The sequence below is a fragment of the Bos taurus genome, chromosome 3, assembly GCF_002263795.3.
Source record: "Bos taurus isolate L1 Dominette 01449 registration number 42190680 breed Hereford chromosome 3, ARS-UCD2.0, whole genome shotgun sequence".
Classification (NCBI taxonomy): Eukaryota; Metazoa; Chordata; class Mammalia; order Artiodactyla; family Bovidae; genus Bos; species Bos taurus.
In genome coordinates, this window is record NC_037330.1 from 7,206,305 (window position 1) to 7,231,813 (window position 25,509).

Sequence of the window (25,509 nt, forward strand, 5' to 3'; positions counted from 1 at the left end):
AATTTTTCAGGCAAAGATACTAGAGTGGGTTACCATTTCCTACTCTGGGTGGTCTTCCCGACCCAGGAATTAAACCTGCATCTCTCGCGTCTCCTGCACTGGCAGGTGGACTCTTTACCATTAGCGCCACCTGGGAAGCCCATACAGTGGGAAACAACTTATAAAAAGGGATAAGCTACAGATACATGCCGCGGCAAGGAATTACCTTAAAATAATTATGCTAAACGGAAGAAGCCAGACCAAGAGAAAGCAGGGGTACACGTACCACTGTGTACTATGTACTTTTTATTCTATTTATACAAAACTCAAGAGAGCACAAACTCATTTCCAATAACAGAAGGGAGATGAGTAGCTGCCTGGGGACTTTGGGGAAGGAGGGAGGGAGACGGGGCAGGAAGGATGAGAGGGGAAGGATACAACGTGGCACAAGGAGACTTTGGGGGGACATATGCTTAGTGTCTTGGCTGAGGTGACAGCTCTAGAAGTCAAATGTAATATGTCAGAATTTACCCAACAATTCATGTTAAATACGCGCAACGTCTGTATGTCAATTATACCTCAATAAAGCTGCTATAAGAATAAATAAAAGCAACAGTTTATTGGGGATATGAAACTTTGGGGAAAGTTTCTTCTTTCAAACCAGGAAACGGCAAGGCAAAGTTCATGCCCAGCACCCACACAGAGGTCACGTTTATGTGTATATAATGCCACTGTAAAAAGTAAAACCCAAGAAACTCTTCCTTTCACAAGGTGCAAATGACAAGCTTTGTCCATTCACATCCTTCAAGCCCCATTCTGACGCAACTTGTTTCTTGAAGCCTTTCCTTATCACTTAAGTAGAAAGGGATCATTCCCTCCTGTGAATCACCATAACACTTAAGTTCATTTTTGGATTCTTAATTCAATACACTTATCCATCTACCCATCACACATTTACTAAATGCCTCATAGAGAACAGACACAGGCTTGGTGCTAGAAATACGAAAGTGAGTTGAACACAGCTCTTCACTGATAAGAGCTTCATAGTCTAGTGGTAAAAGATACATTTTTAAGTGGCAGTAACACATAACAATTATTTCAACAAACACAAGTATAAAAGAAACACAGAGAATGAAATTCATTTTGTCAGACACACTGTCTTGTACTACAAGGATTTGCTCAGGATTCCACTTCCCTACTTCACTAAAACTTCCTAAGAACAAGGGACTTATTTTAGTCATCTACTAAATTACCTAGCACAGTACCCAGGATAAGTGTTCTAAATGCGTATATTTGTTTGAATGAATGGAAAACTCCATTTCAGTTATCTACTCTTTAATCTAGATGGCAAGGCCACCATAAATGCAGACTTCTCGGGTGAGTTCCAACCTTAATTCATTTTGTCAACCAAGGCAAGTAATTTGAGAGGAGATAAAATCAGAACTTAAATCTAGAACCCCCGTATCCCAAAGGAATAGCTAATACCCTCTCCCCAGTGGAAAAAAAAAAAAACAGGAAGGAGGAAGAGGGGGATAGGGCTCGGTCAGCAGAGACCCGGGACAGAATAATGACAGAGGTGAACCGAGAGCGGGCGTGGGTCCCAGCAGGCCCCGGCTGTGTGAATGCGTCCCCATCAGGCCCTCCTCTGGCCGGGGCACACACGGATGGCAGTCATCTAATCTCTGTAGGAACACCGGCCTCACCGTGCAAGCAATTTCTATGGACTCTATTTGTGACTTTCGGCTGCCCCAAATGAACACAGCCCCCTCATCCATACTCAGTTGCTGAAGGGGCAGAAAGGCAGAGCAGATTATCTGTGGGAAATTATAAGCATAGGGTAATGGAAAAATCCACTTCTCTCATTTTGATCAACATACGTACAATCACGAAAGTTCCGTTAAAATATAACTGATACAAAATGAAAAGGTCTCAAGTTACAACTAAAAGAGTTGGATTAAACGTCAAGCGGAAACCCTTCATAGTTCCCCTAGCGCAATTATGAGAAGAATGTTCCTCTCTAAAAGATATGGCAGATTTGCTTCTTGTACTTACATTTACAGAAACAACAAGTCTCAGGACGGGGAAGGAGAAATTTATTTTTATTTGTCTGGACATACCGCGCCGACAGATGGCTCCAAGAGATGACCGGTGGACCCTGGAGACTGGGCTCTTACCTGTAGATAGGGTCCTGCATCACCAGCATCTTGCTCTCATCCCACGTCCACTCCTTTTTCTGCAATAAAAGAAGCTGTAAATGAATAAGTTAGGCTTGTCCTCAGCTACAGAACCAGGGCACACACTGAGCTACTAATGCTTATGCAAACACATGCATTTGTTTCTGGCCTTGTTCCCTCTAAGAGGCCTGGAGTGGATTGCTCCAAATGGACAAGTGGAAAATGTCAAGTATCGGGTCGGATGTGTCTCCTTCAAGCACTTTAGGAGAGTGTCTCTCAAGGGTGCAGAGAGTAGGCAGGAGCCAAAGGGTCTCAGGGGACCACAGTCTAAATCATACTTTTGTGCAGGAGAAGCAGGGAGAACAAGAGAGGACCTGCCACAGAGACTGAATGATGCTGTCAAATCCATGTGCAACGTGGACCCCAGCCTCCCTCCCTTCAGGAGCAGAGGAAAAGGCTGAACGCAAGCCTGGCAAGCTAATTAGTACATTTATAGTCACCCAAAATAGTATATTCACCTGGCTGTGAACCTAACCTACTGTGAACACAATGGAGATGGACCCCTAAGCAGCTGGGGAAGCGGACAGGGACGGGGACAGAGGATGGTAGGGGGGAGAGGACTCTAGGGCAATACTGGGACCCCAGAGGCTTGATGAAGTCAGTAGCACCCCGCCACGTCGGGGGAAGCAGCCACCTCAAGCCCTCAGGCGCACCTGCAGTGCAGGGACAGAGAATTCTGCTCCACCTTCACCGGCCTTTGTCGGGGCAGTGCGTGCAGAACACCTGGGAGGAACACTCTCAGCTCTCCAGGGAAGAGAACATGGGGAGGGGGCTCATTACCAGCTCGCAGGGCTGAAGTCCCACACTCTTCCCAGTGGGGGAGTCTGGAGTCCCTTGTTACTCCTGGCAAGGGGAGAGGCTAGGTTGCCATTCACAGTCTGCTGGCCAGGGGTGGGGGCAGCTTTTCTGTGTTTTCCAGCTGGAAGTTTTCTGCCTTGCTATGCCTCCCCTTCCCTCCTCCGTGGGTTTGAGAGAAAGCAGGCTTTGTTGGGGTTCTGTGTCTGTTTCCACTGTCATATCTGGGTGGCAGGCTTCTTTTGACTCTGAGTCTGGGATATACGAGATGAAAACTAACCTCAGGGAACTCACAACTGCTTCGTTCCTTGCGTCCCCAGCCAGGCTGCCTTTTCTCCACCTTTTGGAATCTTACGTTTGTTTTGCAGATAATGGTCAGAGTTTTCAGCTGTACTTTAGCAGGAAGAATAGAGAAGAATGCACCCATCTGAAAAGTGGAAGTCTGGTTTGTATGTTTTTACAAAACTCCAGATGCCAGGGCTCCAACGCTTTGGAGTCATTCCTTTGACAATGGGTGTAAGCTTGTGTGAGGCCAGTAATCTTCAGCTTTAACAAACATTTCAGGTGATTATGATGTGACCCTAGGGTTGACAGCCATTCTTCGACACCAAAGAAAAGGCATAAAGTGAAATCCCTAATAGGAGAATCTCAGCATACTTCCTCTGGAGTCTTGGGCTTGGCACAGGAGGGTCTCTTGACATTCTAAAGACAGCCAGCTGATGGGGATCCCATTACACTGTCCCTGGCCAGGACCCCTTCCTGGCATTGCTCAATAAACAGCCTCTGTGAACTGAATACTGGGCAGGCTAACAAGTGAGGTTGCTCTGCTCCTGAGGGAATCCAGCTTCAGTGTGCTCACTATTAGGAAAGTCTGCTCATTACAGTCCTTGCTATTCTGTTGTCATTTTTCAAAGTTAATAGAAGAGTTAATAACTCAATGCACCAAAAAGCCCATAAAGGTCCGAGGAGCTGCCACACCCCTGCCCCTCTCAGAGGAAAGTAACCTCAAAGAGGGTTCTTTCTGAGTGTGGGTAACTTGGCTTACGCTGTATACAACTGATGAACCAGCCTTGCTAACCAGCCATGATTGATGGGGCTCAGAATCAGCAGCTGCTTGCACACGAGCAAGGCCAAGTGTCCCAGAGGAGCTGGCCAGACCTGCCCAGCCCTTGAGCTCCGTGACGAGAAGACTCGTGTGTACACACAAAGTCTCTTCAGCTGTTTCCGACTCTTTACTATGCCATGGACTGCAGCTTGCCAGGATCCTCTGTCAAAGGATTCTCCAGGCAAGAATACTGGAGTGGGTTGCCATGCCCTCCTCCAGGGGTATCTTCCCGACCCAGAGATCAAACTTGTGTCTCTTGCATCTCCTGCATTGGTTTCTTTACCACTAATGCCACCTGGGAAGCCTGAGAAGACCCAGTTCCACCCAATCAAACCCTCTCCTTGGAGACTATCAGGTCCTAGATGGAGCCTAGAGGAGCCCCCAGTAATGGTAGGTGTATATCTTTCCTCTCAGGACTGCACCCCTGAGGAAGAGGAAGCATCGTGTGCCCGCCCACATTTCCTCCTAGCCTGCTATAAGCCTCTGCTGAAGGTGATCTGGGCAAGACTCTTCCTTGCAAGTCTAAGGAATGCAACTAACCCTTTCATCAAAAGGAAAGAATAATGAGGCAAATAATACAGAATAAATTTTTTTCTTTCTCTGGAAGATCTGAAGAGAAGGACTCCCAGGACTCCCAACTCCCAGGGAACCTTATGTTATTTTATTGAGGAATATCAGAAGGGGCCACAGCAGGCAGAAAATACTTTCCTTTTTAAAGTGATATGAGTATCCATATAGAAAATCCTGGCCAAAAAATAAACAAACATCTTTTCACTTACTAATTTTCTTTTTCTGAAAATTCCATTAAAATCCACTTAAGTAAAAGTCATAAAATCCCATTATATTTCCCCTTAAAGGTCTTGTAATAATCCTTGCATTACTTGTAGTAATCCTTGGGAAGGGGACCACAGAGGATGAGATGGTTGGATGGCATCACCGACTCAGTGAACATGAGTTTGAGCTAGCTCCGGGAGATGGTGAAGGACAGGGAAGCCTGGCATGCTGCAGTGTCATGAGGTCGCAAAGAGTCAGACACGACTGAGCAACTGAACGACTACAGTAATCCTTGCGTGAATACATTCAATCTATGAAGGGATAAGGAAATTATCAAAATAACTCAAAGGGTTTGGAGCGTAGACAGGACTCAACAATGTTTCAGTTATTCAAAGAACCTGAGGCAAATATGGTTGGAGCATTTTAACCCAGTCTCCTCAATGTCTGGATGATGTTCCAACACCTTAAGAACTAAAGGCTCTATACTCCTCCCCACACATCGTATATCCTTCCTATTCTATCATCTTTCAAATAAGACCCAGAGCAGTGCAGTTTCTTGAGCAAGGTGTCCCCATAGTTAATAGCCACTCAAGACTAGACTCAAGTTCTCCTGAGTTTTTGACCAGTAAGGATGCTCTGGTACAATTCAGACTCAATGTATTATCTGAATAGCTTAAATCAGAGGGATTGAGTCTTCTTTTTGCTCTGAACTTGCTTTAAACATCTCCTCCATTTTCCAAACTCAACAGATAAAAAAACACACACACACACAGAGATCAACCTTCTCCCTCACTTTTATAATAGTCTTCTAAGGAAAAAATTTTCAGGAAAAAAATGTTTTTAAAGAGAGAAAGAAAAGCTAATGACCTACCTTTACGGGATTATAAATCAAATTTGGCTTCAACTGTGGAAGAGAGATATATTATTGAATAATAACTGGAGCCAAATTCAGTTTAACTGTCCTCAGAAAACTCAGCTCCAAATTATACCTGAAACCACTTCTTTATTAGTGCTTGGAATTAAGGGCTTTGAGTTCTGGTAGCTTTGGGAGGAAATTTTCAGTTTTGCTACTCTCTCTCCTCAATGAGCTGTGGTCTCCAAAATATGCCAGGAAATGAAGACATTTCACGTTGAAATGGGAGTGGAAAAGGAGGTGGAGGATGGAAGACAAGAGGAAGGGGGAAGGCGGGGGACGCTCCTCTAGAGCCCGCGGTACCTCCGAACACTTTGGAAGAAAAAGCACCCTGCAAACAGCCCCGGGAGGACCAGCAGGACTGAGCAAGGCTGCTCTTCAGGCTCCTTCAACCTGAAGTCCAGGCTCTGGAGGGCCTTACTGGTACCCCTGGGAGCGCGAGCAGTAACATCGCTGAGGCCACTGAGCAAGGCCCAGGGGACAAGATCTGCCTCCTCACTAGCTCCATAAATACAAAGGAACAGGGATAAAAATGCGAGTGGGCAGAGCATATCGAGCGGAGCATACTGATACGCCAGGGGCAGCTGTCCAGCGTTTGCCACACATTCAGAACTGGGGTATAACTCCTCTCTCCTACTCTTTGTCCCCTCTGTACCTACAAAGGACACTGCGGCACCGCTGAGCCTTTTAAGAGAACTCTGATTTAATTTATTAGCCCATCCCTCTCTACGCCTTTCCCCACCCCAGCAGTCTCCCCTTCCCTACTTTTTTTCTTCTTTTTTTTTAAAAAATGTATTCCACACTCCAAGGTAATTAAAAAGTCATGAGATAGAGAGAGCAGCTTAACTTGAAGGAAGGGTCTGCTTCACATACTGGCTAATAAAAATTTTCTAGAGAAAGGAAGATTCTGTCACATAAATGTGCCCCGCAGACCTCCAATTACAGGAAGTGTAACTAACCCAGGGCCCCCAGATGCGGCATTCGAGATCCGTCATTATACACACAGGGGCCCCACTCCCAGACAATGATCAATGTGCGGGGATTCTGAGCAGGCCCGTCCTCAGAGACACAGGGATCCCCCTGACAGACGATCAGAACCCTCTGGCAGCCCCGCCAAACCTTCCTCGGACCACACTGGAGCCAAAGAGACTTTCACCCAGCCTGTCTTCCTTCCTTCCTTCCTTCCTTCCGCTCTCCTTCAGGTGGAGTCAGACCCACAATGAAGCCTGACAGCTATGCCAGCCTTGCCTCCACACTTTCTCCCACGGGCATTTAATCCTGTCTTGGCATTTAATTGTTGGAGGACCTAGAACAACACAAAGTGAGAAAGTAAAACAGGAAAGATACAGGAAAGTCATATTTAGCTGCTTCATTTTTTCATTCTTACCGGAAATTTCCCAGTTGATACGGAAGAAAAGTATTTTCTTCCATTTAAGAACTTTATATACTGCTTCCCTTATACTATCAAAATTGACCTCAACTTTCAAGACAAACAATGAGGCTCAGGAAGATAACTTACTCCCCTGCAAGACCACCTAGTCCAGTGGCAATTAAAGCCCAACTTGTCTACCTCTAGACTCCACATCTCTTTGCTACTCCATGTGACGGAACCAAAGGTTTTCACGCTCCAGTGTCAGGAAGCGTTTCACTTTCAACAGAGAGACAGGGTAATGGGCTTGCGGTGCATGCTTTTATAAGACCACTGAATGAGGCAAGCACATCCTTAACTACAGATTCTTCTCTTTCCTTTATCTAATGAGTATAAATATCCGGTCCTCCATGAAAAGTTACAGCTATTCTGAAATTCCAAAATTCCCTGGCAGGGAGTGAAACCTGGTTCAGAGGTAGTCTGCCTGGAACAGTGCCAAGAACAGAAAACAGAGTCAAGGATACGGAACCCAGAAATGGATATGGCATCTTTGGAGGCCTTCCCTAGGAACCCAGAGGTGGAGGAAAACTCTGTACTTCCATTTATTTCCTATCCCTACTGGAAATTATCAGGAAGCACACCACAAAATCTGTCACCCTTATTAATGTTCTTGAAAGCAATGGTGACTTCTTAAACAATTAAAATAAAAAAAAAAAAACAACCACCTTGCCAAGGCCAAAGTAACTCAGCTTGGCAAGTTCCCCACACCTCCAGACAGAATGGGATTAGTCTGAAAACACAGCTACCACCCATCTTAAGATATAACCCATACAGATATAAAAAACACAATTCAAAACTGAGGCACTAATAAGCTCTCACACGATGCACAAAATTCCTAACATGCCTGTGTTAAAACTATCAAAAAACATCGTAGAAAGAAGACTGGATTCGATTTAGTCCCGGCTCTGTGACTGCCCGGGTGACCTCAGTACCATTTCTGGGCTTCTCCTGTCCTCTGTTGGGGGATCAGACTAGAGCACTTCTAAAGATCATTCTCCCAAATTCTGGATCTATAATTCTAAGCTGTGTGTTTTCATAGGAACGAACAGTACTCTTGAAGCTGGAAACTAGTTTCCTTGCAATGTGACATCCCAGTGACAGGGTACAGGTGAGAAGTCAAAGACACTGGATTAATTAATTAGGCATCTCCCATAGAGCAGTTTTTCTCTAAAGGAGTCTCAGGAGATTAGTTCACACATAGCAACATGATGGCAGGAAGAACCCACTTGGCATCTGAACAAGACAGACCTGGTTGAAACCCCAACTTCACCACTGATGGGACTTGAGGTCTTGGGCAAGTCACTCAATCTTCTTTTGCAAACCAAACCTAAACGTGGTACCTAGCTCACAGGATGGCTGTGCAGACCTGGTAAGTATACACTGCATCACACAAAGCCTAACAAGTGGCAGGGGCTACATTTCAGGGTTAGCTATTATTGCTAGATGCACTTGTTATCATCTTAGTATGTAATAACAATCAGATGGCTCCCACTGGTCTTCTGCCTTCCCAAACAGATAAAATAGAACCAGAGAGAACACACGGTCCTTGCCCTTAATGGCTCAGAGCCTATGGGGGAAAGACACAAATAACTAAAATGCAATGCTATAGGAGCTGTAATAGACCAATGCGTGCCTATAGCTAATTTTGCTGGAAAGGGTCCATATCTAATACCCCGGTGTATCCTACCCAGTTCCTTTAGGCACAATAAATATCTGTTAATGAGAACAGCAGAGCCTTTCTAAAACAATGCTTTAGGGGATTCCAATACACTTATTGGTGTGTATAAAAAAAAAAAAAAAAAAACACACAGGAAACAGAGGCCCTTTAGTTCTTTTGTAGAATAATCCTTCGGATGAAGTTCAAGACTAATCTTCCTATTCAGAAGTCCACTCCCTAGCTAATGGTGCCATAGGGTGATGCCAGTGCAATAATAAATAATCATTATCACATACACAGAAAAGATCATTATTTGGGCCTTGCTGGGAGTTGAAGATAATGTACTGACCTGAGAAACAACAAAGCAAAGCCAATTCTCTTTGTAGCTGGGTTTATACCACAAATACAACCTAAGACTCATAAGAGAATTTGAGTCTCATTATCTGTTGGTGCCAGTTAAAGACAACAGCATTTTAGGCACATTAATGTAACCAAAAAGATGTTTTCGTTTTTCTTCACATCACAATAAGAGATGATCCCAATATATTTGGCTACTGCCTGTATTAGAATAAAGCACCTGATGATCAGTCATTGAAGAAGTCCTGCTCATAATATAACGAAGTTAGCAATTTCCACTGAGGCCTCTCTGTGCTTAGGAAGGCTCTTATCCATGTTTTTTCAAATGGGAAGACTGATCGAATGAAAAAGAGGGAGAAGAATGTGACAGCCAAGAGTAGCGAATAAGACTTCATTTGATCCAATTGCTAAGTACTTAATTCTTCCCGATTTAATGACACCCTCATACACAAATCATACTCACTCACCCAACTAGCCAACTGCCACGATCGCCGGAAACACGCTGCACGTACCAGGCGTCCAAGTAAGTGCTGAGCTCACAGAGATGGCCCCTGACCTTAAACACTCTCTGTAGAGCAGGGAGTCCCGGTGAACACTCTTCTCCCCCAGCCGGGAACCATACCATCATTCCACAGTCTTGGACAGGCTGTGAACAGAGCAGCGGCTTGGAGGCTGCCTGGGGAAGTTCTTGACCTCTGAGGTTCCCATCCTGCCCTGGAAGTTCAGGAGACAGAAACTTTCTACACAAACCTATTTGGTGTCTGGGATCTGCTTTCTTTGTAGCACAAAAGGTTCTCAAAGCCTGAAGAAGCACAGGTGATGTATATACACACATGCAAGCCCCTAAACGCATCATTCCAGAGTTGGTACAGAGTAACTGAGCTGACAAGGTTAAAGTGATCGCCTAATCCAGCTCATTTAAAATGACTTGCTTAGAACCACCCAGCCAGGAAGGTAAGAGTTGGGACTAGAACCTAGGTCTCCTCTCAGCTGAGGGCTCCTTCCAACGTGCTACACTGACCTAGTAAAAAGCAACATGTTCTTAGTAGGAGGAGGGGACCATTTCGACATTTTTATTGACTAGTTAATAAAACAAGCACAGTGAGGCTACACCATGTGGTGCCTACGGCTGAATATCAGCCACGACTCTTTCCACACTTACAGCTACCTGGCAAGAGCTCCAGTCCTGAGCACCGAAATGTGCTGACTGTTCCATTCCTTGGAGAGAAGCACGGCATGTCTACACACGCCCGTCTCTATTCTACAAACAGAGACAGAGAAACAAACACACACACACACACACACACACACACACGGTGTCGGCATACTCACATACCAGAGGACAGTCACATGGGAATAAGATGGCAAAAAAGGCTGATTGCTATTAATGTGCATTCATCTGTCAGAACCAGTGTAAAATGAACCCTGTGATTAAAGGCCTTATCCAAATGACAACCACGCCGGGCGGGGGTGGAGAGAACGAGATGGGAGGGGCCCCCCTTTCCCAGGCCTGGCAGCAAAAGAATCACGTTGAGGAAAGACCTGTTCTGGGCTGCTGGAGGGGGAGCCCACACTAGAGGTTACTGGGGAGAGAGTTTCAAAGTGAGTCACGGGGTCCCGGGACTCCAAGACACTTCTCCAGCTCGGTTTTCGTGTACTCAGTGGAAGGAGGCTTGCTTTTCTGCCAGGCGACTCTGCCTCACACAGCTGTCCTTGCACGGCGTGTCATCTCGGGCAAAAAGCTTAGACTCTCGAGCCTCTGTTTCTTCACATGCAGGATAAGCATGGCACCACGTTTGGTCCATGATATACAAGGGACAGGTGAGGTGGGAAACGAGATTGTCCTCTAAGGGTAGAACCACGAAGTCAGCCCTTATGGATCAGCTCAGACGTATACTAAGTTACCGAAAGGCACAGAATAGGCCCCAGGACAGCAGGCCCAGAAATGCACCATAGCTGCAGGTAAACAGAGATTACCTGAGGCAGGAGTGCATGCTCACTGTGGAGGTGGGGAGATGCCAAGACACTCAGCCACAGAAGCACAGAAGTCAGAGTTGCGAGGGCAAAGCCTGGACAGTCTGTTGCACAGACTCTGGGAGCAGCATGTACCCAACAAGGCCACTCTGAACATCCGGCTTACTGTGGAGCCAGAGGCCAGGAAACATGCCTGTCATGCAGTCAGCTGACTTGCTCCATTTCCGTGCTCATTGAGCAACCCTCGAGTGACGTGTCTTCTCACATTGCGTGCCTCTGACAGAAGAATGTGCTCGGGAGGCTCGCATGAGTGCCTGGTCTGGAGCACTGGACAATGTCTCAAACTGAACAAAGGACCTGATTTCTGGTTTATACGGCAGCCTCTTTTGAGCTTTGTCAGTGTGAGTTAGTGTCCTAAGGTCCATGATTTCAAATCCTATGAGTCTGAGTTTCAGACTCCGAAAGGCTGACACATCGGCCACTGGTGAGGGAGCAGTTTAGTGAGGGAACTGCGTGGCGAGTTCCCTGAAGGGATGAGGTGCTACAAATGCTGACCAAGTGAGATGTCCAGGTGACTTTCGTAGAAGGACTGTGGGGAGATGGGACGATAATGGGTGTGAAAGCATCTTGCAGCCTGGAGCGTGTCCACAAATCAAGACTACCATTTTATCATGAGAGCACCAACCCATGAGTCGCCCCTCACGTGAAGGGCAGAGAAAAGCTATCTGACAACACAGGATGAAAGCCAAGCTGGGCTCAGCCTGGCTGGCTGAATCACGAGCTTGGGTGCATTGGCCCATTTTTCCTCTGACCATCTCTCTTGCTTTTCAATTCACGTTGGTCATCATCTGTAATTTCTTTAACAGGGGCACAGGGATCCCACTGACCTGATGGGCCTCACTTATTCCAGTAACTCTCCTTCTCAAGAACCCCTGAGAGGACAATATTCTAAAGACTGTCTCATGGCTAACTGCTGTGTGCACATATGTGGGGTAGAGGGAAGGGGCAGAAAAGATCCCCAGGGTAAGAATACGATGGGGACTGAGGCTTGGAACCAAAGGCAGCTCAAGATGTCTATACATTAGTATGAATGTTCCCACAGTGGAAGTTTATAAAGTCGGGGATATTTAATAAGCTATTACAAATTCCCTATTACTTGTAAATTTTTAAGGAGTTAATTCTTTACAAACAGTATATCATCTTCTATTTTCTTCCTATAAACTTCCAATCTCACAGCCATAAAACACTTTCTAGAATCACCCCTGGAGATATTTAGGAAGCATAAGAGAACCAGTTTGAGTTTTATATGTGGGAGACCTTTGCAAATGTCCAGCTGTCCAGAGAAAAAAATGGGCTGCCTTAAGAAGTGGCAGAGTCCTCCTCACTGGAGAGGTCCAGTCATACATTGGGGAATGTCTTTTGTGAGGAGGACAGAGAAGATTTAAATCCTTGGATTGGTAAGACGACTACAACTTGAACATCTACCCCCTGACTTTCCTACTTCCGTGTATTTATCTTTTAATACCTCTACGTATTACGTACCTACTACTCTGTATTAGTATTTGTGTTTACCTTCCATAACCCCCAGACTCAGGGTCTGCCTTGAGTCCCATTTGAATTAAGAGCAATAGAGAAAAGTGAAAGTGTTACTTGCTCAGTCGTGTCCAACTCTGGAACTCCATGGACTGTAGCCCGCCAGGCTCCTCTGTCCATGGGATTCTCCAGGCAAGAATAAGTAAGTTATTAAGAGTAAGTTGCCATGTCCTTCTCTAGGGGATCTTCCCAACCCGGGGATCAAACCCAGGTTTCCTGCATTGCAGGCAGATTCTTTACCATTTGAGCTAACCAGGAAGCCCCGAGAGCAATAGAGGCTTGGAACCAAAGGCAGCTCAAGATGTCTATACATTAGTATGGATGCTGCTACATCACTGAGTATAAAACAAAGGCCTCAGCAGAGTCTAGAAAGAGGACAAAGAAAGTGCTTCTCCTCACATTGTCCATCAACCAAGCCCTTTTCCATTTCTTTCCAGAAACACATACACTCTCCCCTCTGACTATTATGTGAATCTAGCCTTTCCCAGAATATCATTCTCCCATAGCACATAAAATGGACACAAAACAGCCCAGTGTTTAAACAACATACACTCACTCGCTTGCCTCTCCCCAACTCAGAGGATGGCCCGTCACACGGACCAATACCTTCGTCCCACGAGGGTCACACCCCAGCCTTCCTGTACCCTGAACAGTAGCTATGCTGGGTCTTAAGGGGCTACTTAGGATGGGACAACTGCTTAGGAAGGCTCCTCTCACCTCCTCCCCCACTGAACCCTGCTGAACTTGAATTTATAGTATTTCCCAAGATCAAGCCTCAAAGGTAAAGGTAACAGATTGGGGAAAGGGGTGAATGCAGGGATGACAGATGAACCTGTCACTCACGGGACACCAGGACTAAGCCAGTCAACTGACCAGGCCTTTGGTCCTTGCCTTCTCTCTGCTCCAGCTGCAGCCTCTCAATGCTGTTGCTGGTTAGAGCAGACCACCTCACCAGATAAGGGAAGGAATCTGCCCAGAGAGTGGCCTAGGAAGAAAAGCTACCCCACGCCCACCTACCCTGCGTCTCTCTTCAGCAGAGTTTGTGGTTCAGAGTCACTTACCTTTTTCTTCTTCTTCAGAATCACTTTCACTCCATCCACTGAAACCATAATGCTCACCTTCTTCTTCTTGATGTTCTTGGCTTTAAACTCATACTGCAAGTGAGAAGAGACAAAGAAGCGCAATCTGGTTAGAGCAGTGCATCTGTATGGACCCCGAAAGCCTGTGACCTGGAGAAGAGGGCCACGGATGGGTGTAGGGAGCTGGTGCTGATTCTGGGGACATGAAGCACCTCAGGGGATGTAAAAGCAGGTGGATGTCTGTAGGCAGGGGCTTGGCGATATTTGGGTTGGAACAGGGACTCTGAATGGTCACTGGTGTCACACTCAGCTATCACATTGGGCCACGGGAATGGATCTGATCTATTCTATCAAGATGAAAACAGAGCCTACTCTGAGAATCTCATGAGAAATCCAGAACCTTCCCCCCGTAAATCATTCTGACATTTAATGGCTTTCATTGTCAGTCAAGTTTTCCTCAAGTCTACCCAAATGCTGCTGAGACACTCTTCCACCCTCAACGAAGATTAAGAAGAGCTGGAATCTATCCTCAGATCAGGATTTTTACATTCTTAAAGATCATTATGAAATCTAAGTTATTCTCTACAAGGTCAAGTCCCAAATTCCCTTATCTGTAGGTCAGTCTCCAGACCTGCCCACTAGTCTGAAATATTCTAGACAGTATTCTAAAAAGGATCTGACTACTGATGGTTACAAGGGAGGTCATCACATCACAGCCCTATATTCTAAACTTCTATCTGCAATTCTGAACAGGCCTGCTTCAGCCACAGACTACACTGCTGAAGGATGCTGGCCTTCATCCTCAACCCCAGATATTCTTACATTTCTCATTCACAGCCATTTCTTAAGTTTGTGCAGGTATTCAGAATGGTGATATAGCTCTACATTTTCTCCACTGAACTTCATTCTAAGCATTTATCCATTTTCATCTGGTCCTCATCTTGGTATCATCACCTAGCAAACTTACCTGCCCAAACATTTGGACTAGAGACTTAAAAATAATAATACAGAACCCAGGGCCAAAATGTCTACTCCAACCCATAGGCTCTCTTCTCTGGGACCTTTTAGACTCAAGACCCTTCCCCACCATGCCACCACCTAAGCTTAATAAGGTACCAGCTCCTTGCCTATACATCCAAAACCTATTTCTACTTGGTATTTTGAAAGACACGAATCTAATCCACCCTAACAAGATAAAAACGTAACTTACCTTGAAAATCTCACAAGAAATCTAGAACCTTTCCTTGGCCATGCTGTTCAATACTCTGATTTTAAGAACTCAAATGAGAGCTTCCTACCCTGCCTGTACTCGATCCCTTCCACTGAAATGTCAGCTCATTCTCTTCTTCTGTTGCACAGCTAGTGCTGACGCCCCTTGGCTGTCTGCTTCTTAGAGATAAGGACGTGACCTGGCTAACTGAGGTGAAGTATTTTTCTTCACATCATCAGGGCAGGTTCCGGTTTACTGCTGATCTGAGTTTCTAGGTGATGGCAACATAAATCACTCCCCAGTCTGGTGGTCATGTCTCCTATCCTCCCAATCACTCTATCCTGTCAACAGCTGTCCTTTTTACCAGGGATCCTGAAAGAAGAGCCGCAGACACATAGGAGAAAGAGAAGGAAACATCAACTTCAGGCTCTGTTTCAGAGTCTGGGAACCCAGAGCCAATTAAGAATAATACAGTAAAGGACAGGGAGACATGCCATCTGTACTGGAGTCTGGCTTATGAGACGGCCTTGGTCATGTTACAAATTGCTCTCTAAGTCAATGGCTGTAAGCTGGTGGAGGGTAGAGCTGTGATCGGCATGCAACTCAAAGCGCGGCTACAATTTGCAGGGTGTTCCCCCGACTGCAGCATTCTGCTCAGGGGCAGCACTAGATGAACTGAAATTATCTCTGGGTGGGAGAGCCAGCATGAGACTCTGTAAGTCTGCTGACTTTGGCCTTGTGCCCACTGGGAGAGGTGAACCAGCTCCATTTCCTGGCCACACCTGCATTTATTTACCTCTGCTCGCAGGCTTTCAATGAACACAATCTTTCAGCTGTGCCTCCCTTGGAAACAAATCACTAACATCACAGCTGCTCCTGCCAGTAGAAGGAGTGCAGAGGGGTGTGTTCTGATGAGCTCAGGTGGGAGATAAGGGCTTAAGAGTCCAGGAAACACCCGGAGGTGGACAAAACCTGCCCTAGACACGTCAGTCTCTGCCTGCTTTATTGTCTTTGCTCTCATCCAGGATGTCACTCGCACAAGCTCCACATCCTTCCTTCTTCCCTCTTTCCAGCAACAAATCAAAGCAGCGAATATTAAGGGGTTGCCTGGTAGCTCAGTCAGTAAAGAATCTGCCTGCAATGCAGGAGACCCGGCTTCGATCCCTGGGTTGGGAAGATTCCCCTGGAGAAGGAAACGGCAACCTACTTCAGTATTCGTGCTTGGAAAATCCCATGGGCAGAGGAACCTGGCAGGTTACAGTCTGTGGGGTCGCAAGAGTCAGACACAACTTAGCAACTAAACCACCATCTCTGCAAGGCACGATGTCACTTCCCTGCCCTGGTTCTAGAGAGCATATTACTGCCGGCTGAACCAGACCCATAAATGGCTTCCATTTCCGGAAAAATATGACTATGTTGCTTTATTGTTTGGTCCATAGTCCTACTGGTTTCATTCTCTTCGGGATTTTTAAAAAATCAATATCCCTGCCCCCAAACCAGGCTGGCAAGAGACGCCCCAGCAGCTCTTTGCCTGTGTATCTAAAATCTAAACCATTTCCATAGTTCGTACTTGAACAACCATGGCCATGTCTTTAATACCCTGATCTTAAGAACTCAAAATGCAACTAAACATTCTCTTTGGAACTGGAAAACAGCCTCTGATTCGATCACTGCCATAGTTCCAGATGGCTCTTCTTTGGTGTGTGGGCACAGTGACAACGTGGAAAAGCATGACCAAACCACTGCATTTGAATCTCAGTGACAGTGACAACACAGGTGTCCTCCTTACGACAGCTGGTGGGATGCTCTCTGGAGCGCTTCAAAGTGAAGAGGGCCAAGAGGCAGGAAACAGGCTTCCAGGCCCCACGATCGCTGCTAGTATGCACCACCTGAGCGCTGCTAAGGCTCTTGGGCTGGACACACTCTGCACCTACTCCACGTGTCTGGTGTTCGGATGTCTCAAACCCTTTCCAACCAGAGAACAGGTACTCAAGTTGCACTTCTGTTGAAAACCAGGGAAATGAAAGCAAGTGTCTGAAAAGGTTCAAATCTTTATCATAAAACCATTTATTTATATGGCAAGTATACTTCATTTGGAGAATCGTGTTATTATGCTCACTGGGGGGACAGTAAATGGATTTTAAAGAGAGAAGATGATAGGAGCGGCCAGGAGAACACAGAGAAGAGGCTCACAAGGACAAGCTCTCCTCTTTCTCAGACTGCACTACTCCAAGGGCTAGGCAGGTCCAGAGGAAGCACCGTGTTCTGCCGGGTAGGAATCTAGTCTGCCCAGGTTTTGCCAGGGGCCGAAGAACAAACAGGACTGCTGGTGCCACCGTCTGCGGCCCAGGCCAGCCTTCCAGAAAGCCCATGCCAGCTTTGAAGTCTGTGCCAACAGGCCTGGCTCTTCCCCCAATGCAGCCAGGCTGACCTGATCTATTTGCTTTGCTAGTCAGAGCCCCACCAGCAAGGACAGATTAAGCCCGACAGGACCTGACCTTTTAGGAAACAAAACATTACAAGCCCTGGAACACTAACCACTGACTAGAAAGACCAAGTGTCTGGGTTCATAAACAAGAGCCTGCGGACCCTGTGTGGGCATAGTAGCCATGGAACTTAGTGTGCTGTGTCAACCAGTGAGGCCCGTGAAGGGGAGGCCGGGTAGAGGGAGGGGCCCAGGTTCAGCAGGCGCCAGGAGTAAACAGTCAACCAGGATGCGAGTAAGAACGTCGGCTGGAAGTCAGAGAGCTGCTAACAGAACAGGTTATCTCTGAGGCCCCAGTGCGTCCTTGTCCCCAACTCCCAGGGCTAGCTCCTAATCTTGTGTGTCTCCAGTTTCAACTACAGGGCATCCAAGAAGGGGAAGCAGGAGGTCTGTAACAGAGTAATGATGAAACTGGCCCAGCCCTGCTGTACTGCAGAAATAAGTATTAATAACAGAATCACTTTCTTAGGAGTCAGGGGAAGCTTGGGGCTGTATAGACAGACAGAGAGACAGACACACACACACATCCATTTCCACGATAATGTCTAGCTCCCTGAAGAATCCTGGATTTTTTTAAAAAGGATCTTTGGTTCTTCGATTACCTTGTCTACAACTTATCTAGCGATGCACTCTCATCAGCTACATAAGAAGCTGAGCCTTTCACTCTTCTCCATAAAATTTCCTTTGCCCAGCTCCTTCCTACTGTCCCCACAATGCTTCCAGTTATGAATCAAGGTGCTACTTGACCAAGAGAGGAGATTTAGTTTGCAAACATGGATAGTGATGTTCTTGCTTGGCCCAGCCCCTGGCTTACAATCAGCTGTGTTTACCACCTTTCTAGAGTAAGTCTTATGGCTTTGCTTCCTGCGAGTGACCACAGAAAATTTAAAATGAATTCTAGTAGTGTGACTAGGCATTTTAATCACATTCTGCCCACAGTCTTGGGTTCAAGAGTGCAAACACTTTTCTACAGCAAAACTGTAACCACTTCAACCAAAGGGACCATCTTATAAATGGTTTGTAGAAAATCATTTTGCACTTAACATTCGAAAGTTTAACAACATACTTGCGTGTGTGCATGTTCAGTCGCTTCAGCCGTGACTCTTTGCGACCCTATGGACTGTAGCCTGCCAGGCTCCTCTGTCCATGGGATTTTCCAGGCAAGAATACTGGAGTGGGTTGCCATGCCCTCCTCCAGGGCATCTTCCTGACCCAGAGATCTAACTTGCGTCTCCTGTGTCTCCTGCATTGCAGGCAGGTTCTTTATCCTCTGAGCTATCAGAAAAGTCCCGATTCCACTTACATGAGGTACCTAAGCTAAGCTAAGTCACTTCAGTCGTGTCCGACTCTATGCGGACCCCATAGAGGGCAGCCCACCAGGCTCCCCCGTCCCTGGGATTCTCCAGGCAAGAACACTGGAGTGGGTTGCCATTTCCTTCTCCAATGCATGAAACTGAAAAGTGAAAGTGAAGTCGCTCAGTCGTGTCCGACTCTTAGCGACCCCATGGACTGCAGCCCACCAGGCTCCTCCGCCCATGGGATTTTCCAGGCAAGAGTAGTGGAGTGGGGTGCCATTGCCTTCTCCATATGAGGTACCTAAGAGTAGTCAAATTCACAGAGATAGAAAACAGAATGGTGGTCATCAGGGGCTGGGGGAAAGGGGAGAATGAGGAGTTAGCATTTAAGGAGTACAGCGTTTCAGTTTTGGAAGAAGAAAAGATCTGGAGACGGACAATGATGATGGTTGCATAATACAAATGCTGTACGCAGATTTCATAGAACTGTATGTTGAAGAATGGTTGAAATGGACAATTTAAGGTATATTTTACCAGTAGAAGATAAACATCTGAAAACACTGTAACAAACACATTTCTTCTCATGGCAAGTCCACTTTAATTCTGCTTGCGCAAGGACATTTCTGTTACTCTCCCACATGCAAGTCAAACATGCCGTATTTTTCTATACTTCCATGTAATTGCATTTGCTAATGTTTATGCCCAGAATGCCCTCCCCCCACCATCCGCTTGATGAACTCCTGCTTATTCTTAAAATATCCACTCAGCCTGCTTCACAGGGAAGTCTTGCAGGTCAACTCCCACTTCCCATACCCTCCCACAGAACTACACCAGCAACTTGGCTGCCACTGCCACATGTGAGCCTCTACTATCCCTCACCACTGATAGGTCATGTATTTCCCACTAGGCCAGGCCCTCCTTGAGCGCAGGAAACATCTTACACATATTTGTACCCAAGAATATAGCACCAGAACACAGGAGGGTGATAAATTAATGTCAAATAAATTAATGGACACAGCTGCCAGTGGTTATTTCCCAAGCCTGAGAAAACATAACACTGTCCACAAAGGTAAAATAAATCTCCCATAAGTTAATTAACTGATTAACAAGTTATCAAAACCTAGGTTCCATTCCATGGGTATAAAGACTGTAAGAAGATCTGACTTTCTTTCATTCTTTTAAACTCCACAGCGTGCTGCTGCTGCTGCTAAGTTGCTTCAGTCGTGTCCAACTCTGTGCGACCCCAGAGACGGCAGCCCACCAGGCTCCCCCGTCCCTGGGATTCTCCAGGCAAGAACACTGGAGTGGGTTGCCATTTACTTCTCCAATGCATGAAAGTGAAAAGTGAAAGTGAAGTCACTCAGTCGTGTCCGACTCCTAGCGACCCCATGGACTGCAGCCTACCAGGCTCCTCCATCCATGGGATTTTCCAGGCAAGAGTACTGGAGTGGGGTGCCATTGCCTTCTCCACCACAGCATGCTGGTAAGTACTTTATCTTTTGCTTGATCCATACTTCATTAAGTGAAATACTGTAGAGCCTCCACCATTGGTCAAGGCTGTTCTCAATCAACTCATGGCACAGAGGTAACAAATCGACGGGCCAGTCGTGCAGATGAGCTTCTGCTCTCCGGGCGACCCAGCTTCCCTCAGTTCCAGGTCCTGTGCCTACGGAGCCAGAAGCTGAAGGACAAGGCTGCCGAGGAGCATCCGTGCAGCTCCTGACACCGCTGTGTGGCTCAGTACCTTGTACTGTTCACTCCTATGAAACCCCAGAAACGTGAGCAAGACAAAGACCAAAGCTGGTGCTGAATCCACATTCTAGAATACCTGAGGATTTGGGGCAATACTAGGTACAGACCTTTAGTTCCTATCTATCAACCTCAAGCCCAGTGTAACTTATTTTAGCAAGACATATCACTGAAAGTTGAGTATAAATAAAATCCCCATCAAGTACACATTATTTAAAAGAAAGCAGAGGAGCTACTTTTTAAAGAAAGGAATATTCATTGCCATTGTAACATAAATGTAGGATTTACGTATTCACTCAGTTCTGTAGACCAGGAGATCTAAAGCTTGTTTTAAATTCCTCTTGCGATACCTGATTAAATGGCAGAATTTGTATCCAGAGCCAGACCTCAGAGATGCTCATTCAGCATCTCTGGGATAGGGCCAGAAGTTGGCTGCTGCTGCTTTTTTTTTTTTAAACTATAGGAGGCAATACAGATCACATTGCTCAAAAACATTATTCTGGGCTATAGAAGCATACAACAAGAGCTTTTACATATTTTTATTTGTATCCAGAATTGCCTTAGACAATAATCAAAGCATCTTGATCATGCATGAAAATACTATATTTTAAGTGCAGATGCTATTATAACAATTAAAATATAGATTCTTAGGAAAGCACCACTGCTATTTACAGTTATCTGTTTTCTAAATCAAAGGCATTAAGATGACAGCTATTATGCTGGGAGGGAATGACGCTGGGTGGTAGACATCAGGTGTTCATAGGTTGTGTTTTACACGTTTTGTATCTCTGAAATATTTTTTACATTAAAAAGTATTTTTACTTTACAAATATCTTTTCAAATTAGTACTAACATTACTTACACCCTGATAAATGGTAAAGAAATGGAGTACACTCATAGAAAAAAAATACAATAAGAGAAAAAAATACATATAGATGCTCAATCTCACTTAATCAAAAGGCAAATTAAATGAGATTTTAATGTACCAAATTGTCAAATATTTTTACAAAATGATAATTGTTGATTATAATGAGAATATGATAGGAAAGAAATTCTAGTGAGGGTATGATAAGAGAGATATGTATATACTACTGCTGGGAATCTAAATTGGTACAACTTTTTAGGAAAGCAATTTATAAATATTTATCAGTCCTAAAACCTGCTCATACCATTTGATCTCAGTACTCCCATCAGCAAATTATCCTAAAAAAATAGTCACAGACTTGCACCAAGATCTGTGTTCAAGGATTTTTAGCATATCAGTTATGCAGAGGCTCAAAAATTTACACTAAAACACAAGTGAACAAAAAAAGTAATTTCTCCTCCTTTCTATAAGCATCTTTCATCTTGGTGTGAAGGCTTTATTCCTACTTACTATGTAAGTTAGGGGAAATTTGAAATTTGTCCTCTTAAGGCAATTTTGTCTACTTTGGTTTAAGACAGTAGTCCTCGGGATTAATACATTCTTCTTTGGATCATCGTTCAGGATATCATCCTTCCTTCCCCTTTCTTTTCTTCCCAAGGAGATCCAAAGTCACAAATGGCATGAGTAATTTAGAAATTCAGTTTGAAAGGTAGAAGGTAACTCTCCCAACTTTCCATGCATGCACTTGTGCTCAGTCGCTCGGTCATGGCTGACTCTTTGTGACCCCATGGACTACAGCCCACCAGGCTCCTCTGTCCATGCGATTTTCCAGACAAGAATACTGGAGTGGGTGGCTCTTTCCTCCTCCAGGGGATCTTTCCAACCCAGGGATAGAACCCACATCTCCTGCATTGGCAGGTGATTGATTCTTTACCACTGAGTGACCTGGGAAGCTCTCCTCTTAATACGGCTACACTGGCTGCTGGTATACATTGTCATTTTTTTCTTCATTTTCATTGAATTGTAATTGGCATGCAATATTATATTAGTTTCAGGTGTACAACATAGTGATTCCGTATTGTCATACATTATAAAATGTTTACCTTGACAAGTCTATTTACCATCTGTCACCATACAGAGTTATTCCAACACTATTTAGTATAGTTCCTATGGGGGCTTCCCTCATAGCTCAGTTGGTAAAGAATCTGCCTGCAACGCAGGAGACTCCAGTTCGATTCCTGGGTTGGGAAGATCCACTGGAGGAGAAGGGATAGGCTACCCACTCCAGTATTCTTGGGCTTCCCTGGTGGCTCAGCTGGTAAAGAATCTGCCTGCAATGTAGGAGACCTGGGTTCGATCCCTGGGTTGGGAAGATCCCCTGGAGAAGGGGAAGGCTACCCACTCCAGTATTCTGGCCTAGAGATTTCCATGGAGTATGCAGTCCATGGGGTTGCAAAGAGTTGGACATGACTGAGCGACTTTCACTTCATTTCACTTCACAGTTTCTATGCTGTACATTACATCCATAATGTGACGTATTTATTTTATAGCTATAAATTTGTACCTCACCTCTTAATCTCCTTCACCTATTTTACCCATCTCCCCCAAACCCTTCCCCCTTAGGCAACCACCAGATTATTCTCTGTATCTATGAATCTGTTTCTATTTTGTTTGTTTTTTTTTTAGATTCCGCATATAAATGAAATCTATACTGCTTTTGCCTTTCTCTGATTTACTTCACTTAGCATAATACCCTCTAGATCCACATCAGTTCAGTTCAGTCGCTCAGTCGTGTCCAACTCTTTGCAACCCCATGAATCACAGCACGCCAGGCCTCCCTGTCCATCACCAACCCCTGATGGACTCAAACTCACATCCATCGAGTCAGTGATGCCATCCAGCCATCTCATCCTCTGTCGTCCCCTTCTCCTCCTGCCCCCAATCCTTCCCAGCATCAGAGTTTTTCCAATGAGTCAACTCTTCGCATGAGGTGGCCAAAGTATTGGAGTTTCAGCTTTAGCATCATTCCTTCCAAAGAACACCCAAGACTGATCTCCTTTAGAATGGACTGGTTGGATCTCCTTGCAGTCCAAGAGACTCTCAAGAGTCTTCTCCAGCACCACAGTTTAAAAGCATCAATTCTTCGGCGCTCAGCTTTCTTCACAGTCCAACTCTCACATCCATACATGACTACTGGAAAAACCATAGCCTTGACTGGACAGACCTTTGTTAGTAAAGTAATGTCTCTGCTTTTGAATATGCCATCTAGGTTGGTCATAACTTTCCTTCCAAGGAGTAAGCGTCTTTTAATTTCATGGCTGCAATCACCATCTGCAGTGATTTTGGTCAGCATATGTTGACACAAATGGAAACATCTGATTCTTTTTTATGGCTGAGTAATAGTTCAGTAATATTTTATGGCTGAGTACTTTTATATGCCACATCTTCTTTAACCATTCATTGATGGACACTTGGGTTGCTTCCGTATGTCAGTTATTGTAAATAACGCTACTATGTAGACAGTATATATATCTTCTTGAATTAGTGTTTTAATTTTCTTCAGATAAATATCCAAAAGTGTAACAGCTGAATCATATGATAGTTCTACTTTTAGTTTTTTTTGAAGAATTTCCATATTGTTTTCCACAGCTGTACCAATTTACATTCCCACCAACATGAGGTTCGCATGAGGGTTCCCTTTTCTCCACATCCTTATCATCACAAAGGTTTCTTACCTTTTCGATAACAGTCATTCTGACAGGTGTGAAGTGATATTTTACTGTGATCTTGATTTGCATTTCCCTAACGATTAGTGATGCTGACCATCTTTACATGTGCCTATTGGTCATCTGTACGCTTTCTTTGCAAAAAAAATTTATTTAAGCCCTCCGCTCATTTTTCAATTGTGTTGTTTCCTTTTTTGATATGAAGTTATAGGAGTTATATCAACCCCTTATCAAATACATTGTTCATAAATATCTTCTCTCATTCAGTAGGTAAATTTTGTTGATTTCCTTCCCTGTGCAAAAGCTTCTGAAATATTTTATCAACAAAAATTTACAGGAATTCTTGTGTTTGAAATGTTTGGGATCACAAATGTTGACCAGATATTTCATCTTATGAAGAAGCCACTGCCTAAAAACAGTAAAATAGTTCCCTAGGTTCATTCATAGAAAACTCAAGCCTGAAACTGTTAGCCCTGTGCTCAACATCTGTTCCCTACAGCCCCAGCACCCCACCAGCCCAGAGTCTTGGCTCCAGAAAATAAACTCATCATTCATTTCTCCCTTCATCCAATACGTGTGTGATAAGCTCTCAGATAAGCAGGCAACTCCATTTATAAACGGCAGCAAGGAAAGGAGGAAGAACTTACTGGAAATTAACTTCACAGGATTTAGAATAGTCTCAGACTACTCAACAGAAAGCACACAATCTACACCCCAAATTCTTTCCCATACTAATCGCACCAGCTGCCCTCATTTCCTCTGGAAATGAGGTTGCTTCCCACCCAATTCCACACCCCAGGACACATGTCAATGACCTGGGATGGGCACAGAGTGCTAATGGGGACAGAAAAACATGGCAAAGGGGCATCTGGACATCAAGAGGGCTTCAGGGTGGGAAACATTCGGTTCACCGCTTTCTGGAGCACTGGGAAGTGGGGCCAGAGGTTCATCCAGACACAGACGTTCTGTGGGAGGGAGACATTTTCACAGTGTGGAGAGACTGGCATGACGGTAGAGGGCAAATGAAACAGGCCCTGGGATGACAGGCAGAGGCGGCCTCAAGTGCAGGCAATTCCAGGCCGTGTACCCAACGGAGCCTCTGAGTGCAGCTGCTCCCTGCAGAGAGAAGACTAGACGGGCCCTGGAGTACAGCCGCCACTTTCTTTGACTGGGAGCATGCTGACAGGTCACGGGGAGCTGAACAACACCGCAAATGATTAAGGGGCCCAAAGGGGTGATTTATGAAGCGAGATGAGTACCACTGCTACTAACAGCCCACTGAGTCAGGTT

At 45.2% G+C, this 25,509-nt stretch overlaps 1 protein-coding gene across 1 annotated transcript in view; it reads right to left on the reverse strand.

Moving 5' to 3' along the window:
* The window catches only part of NOS1AP (nitric oxide synthase 1 adaptor protein), a 341,485-nt gene that overhangs the window by 79,935 nt on the left and 236,041 nt on the right, over positions 1-25,509 (reverse strand). Inside the window, exons 3-4 of the mRNA NM_001146219.1 lie at positions 13,872-13,964; positions 2,154-2,227 (exon numbers count right to left, since the gene is read on the reverse strand). Coding sequence (NP_001139691.1) covers positions 2,154-2,227; positions 13,872-13,964 — 167 coding nt within the window. The remainder of the gene's footprint in view (positions 1-2,153; positions 2,228-13,871; positions 13,965-25,509) is intronic.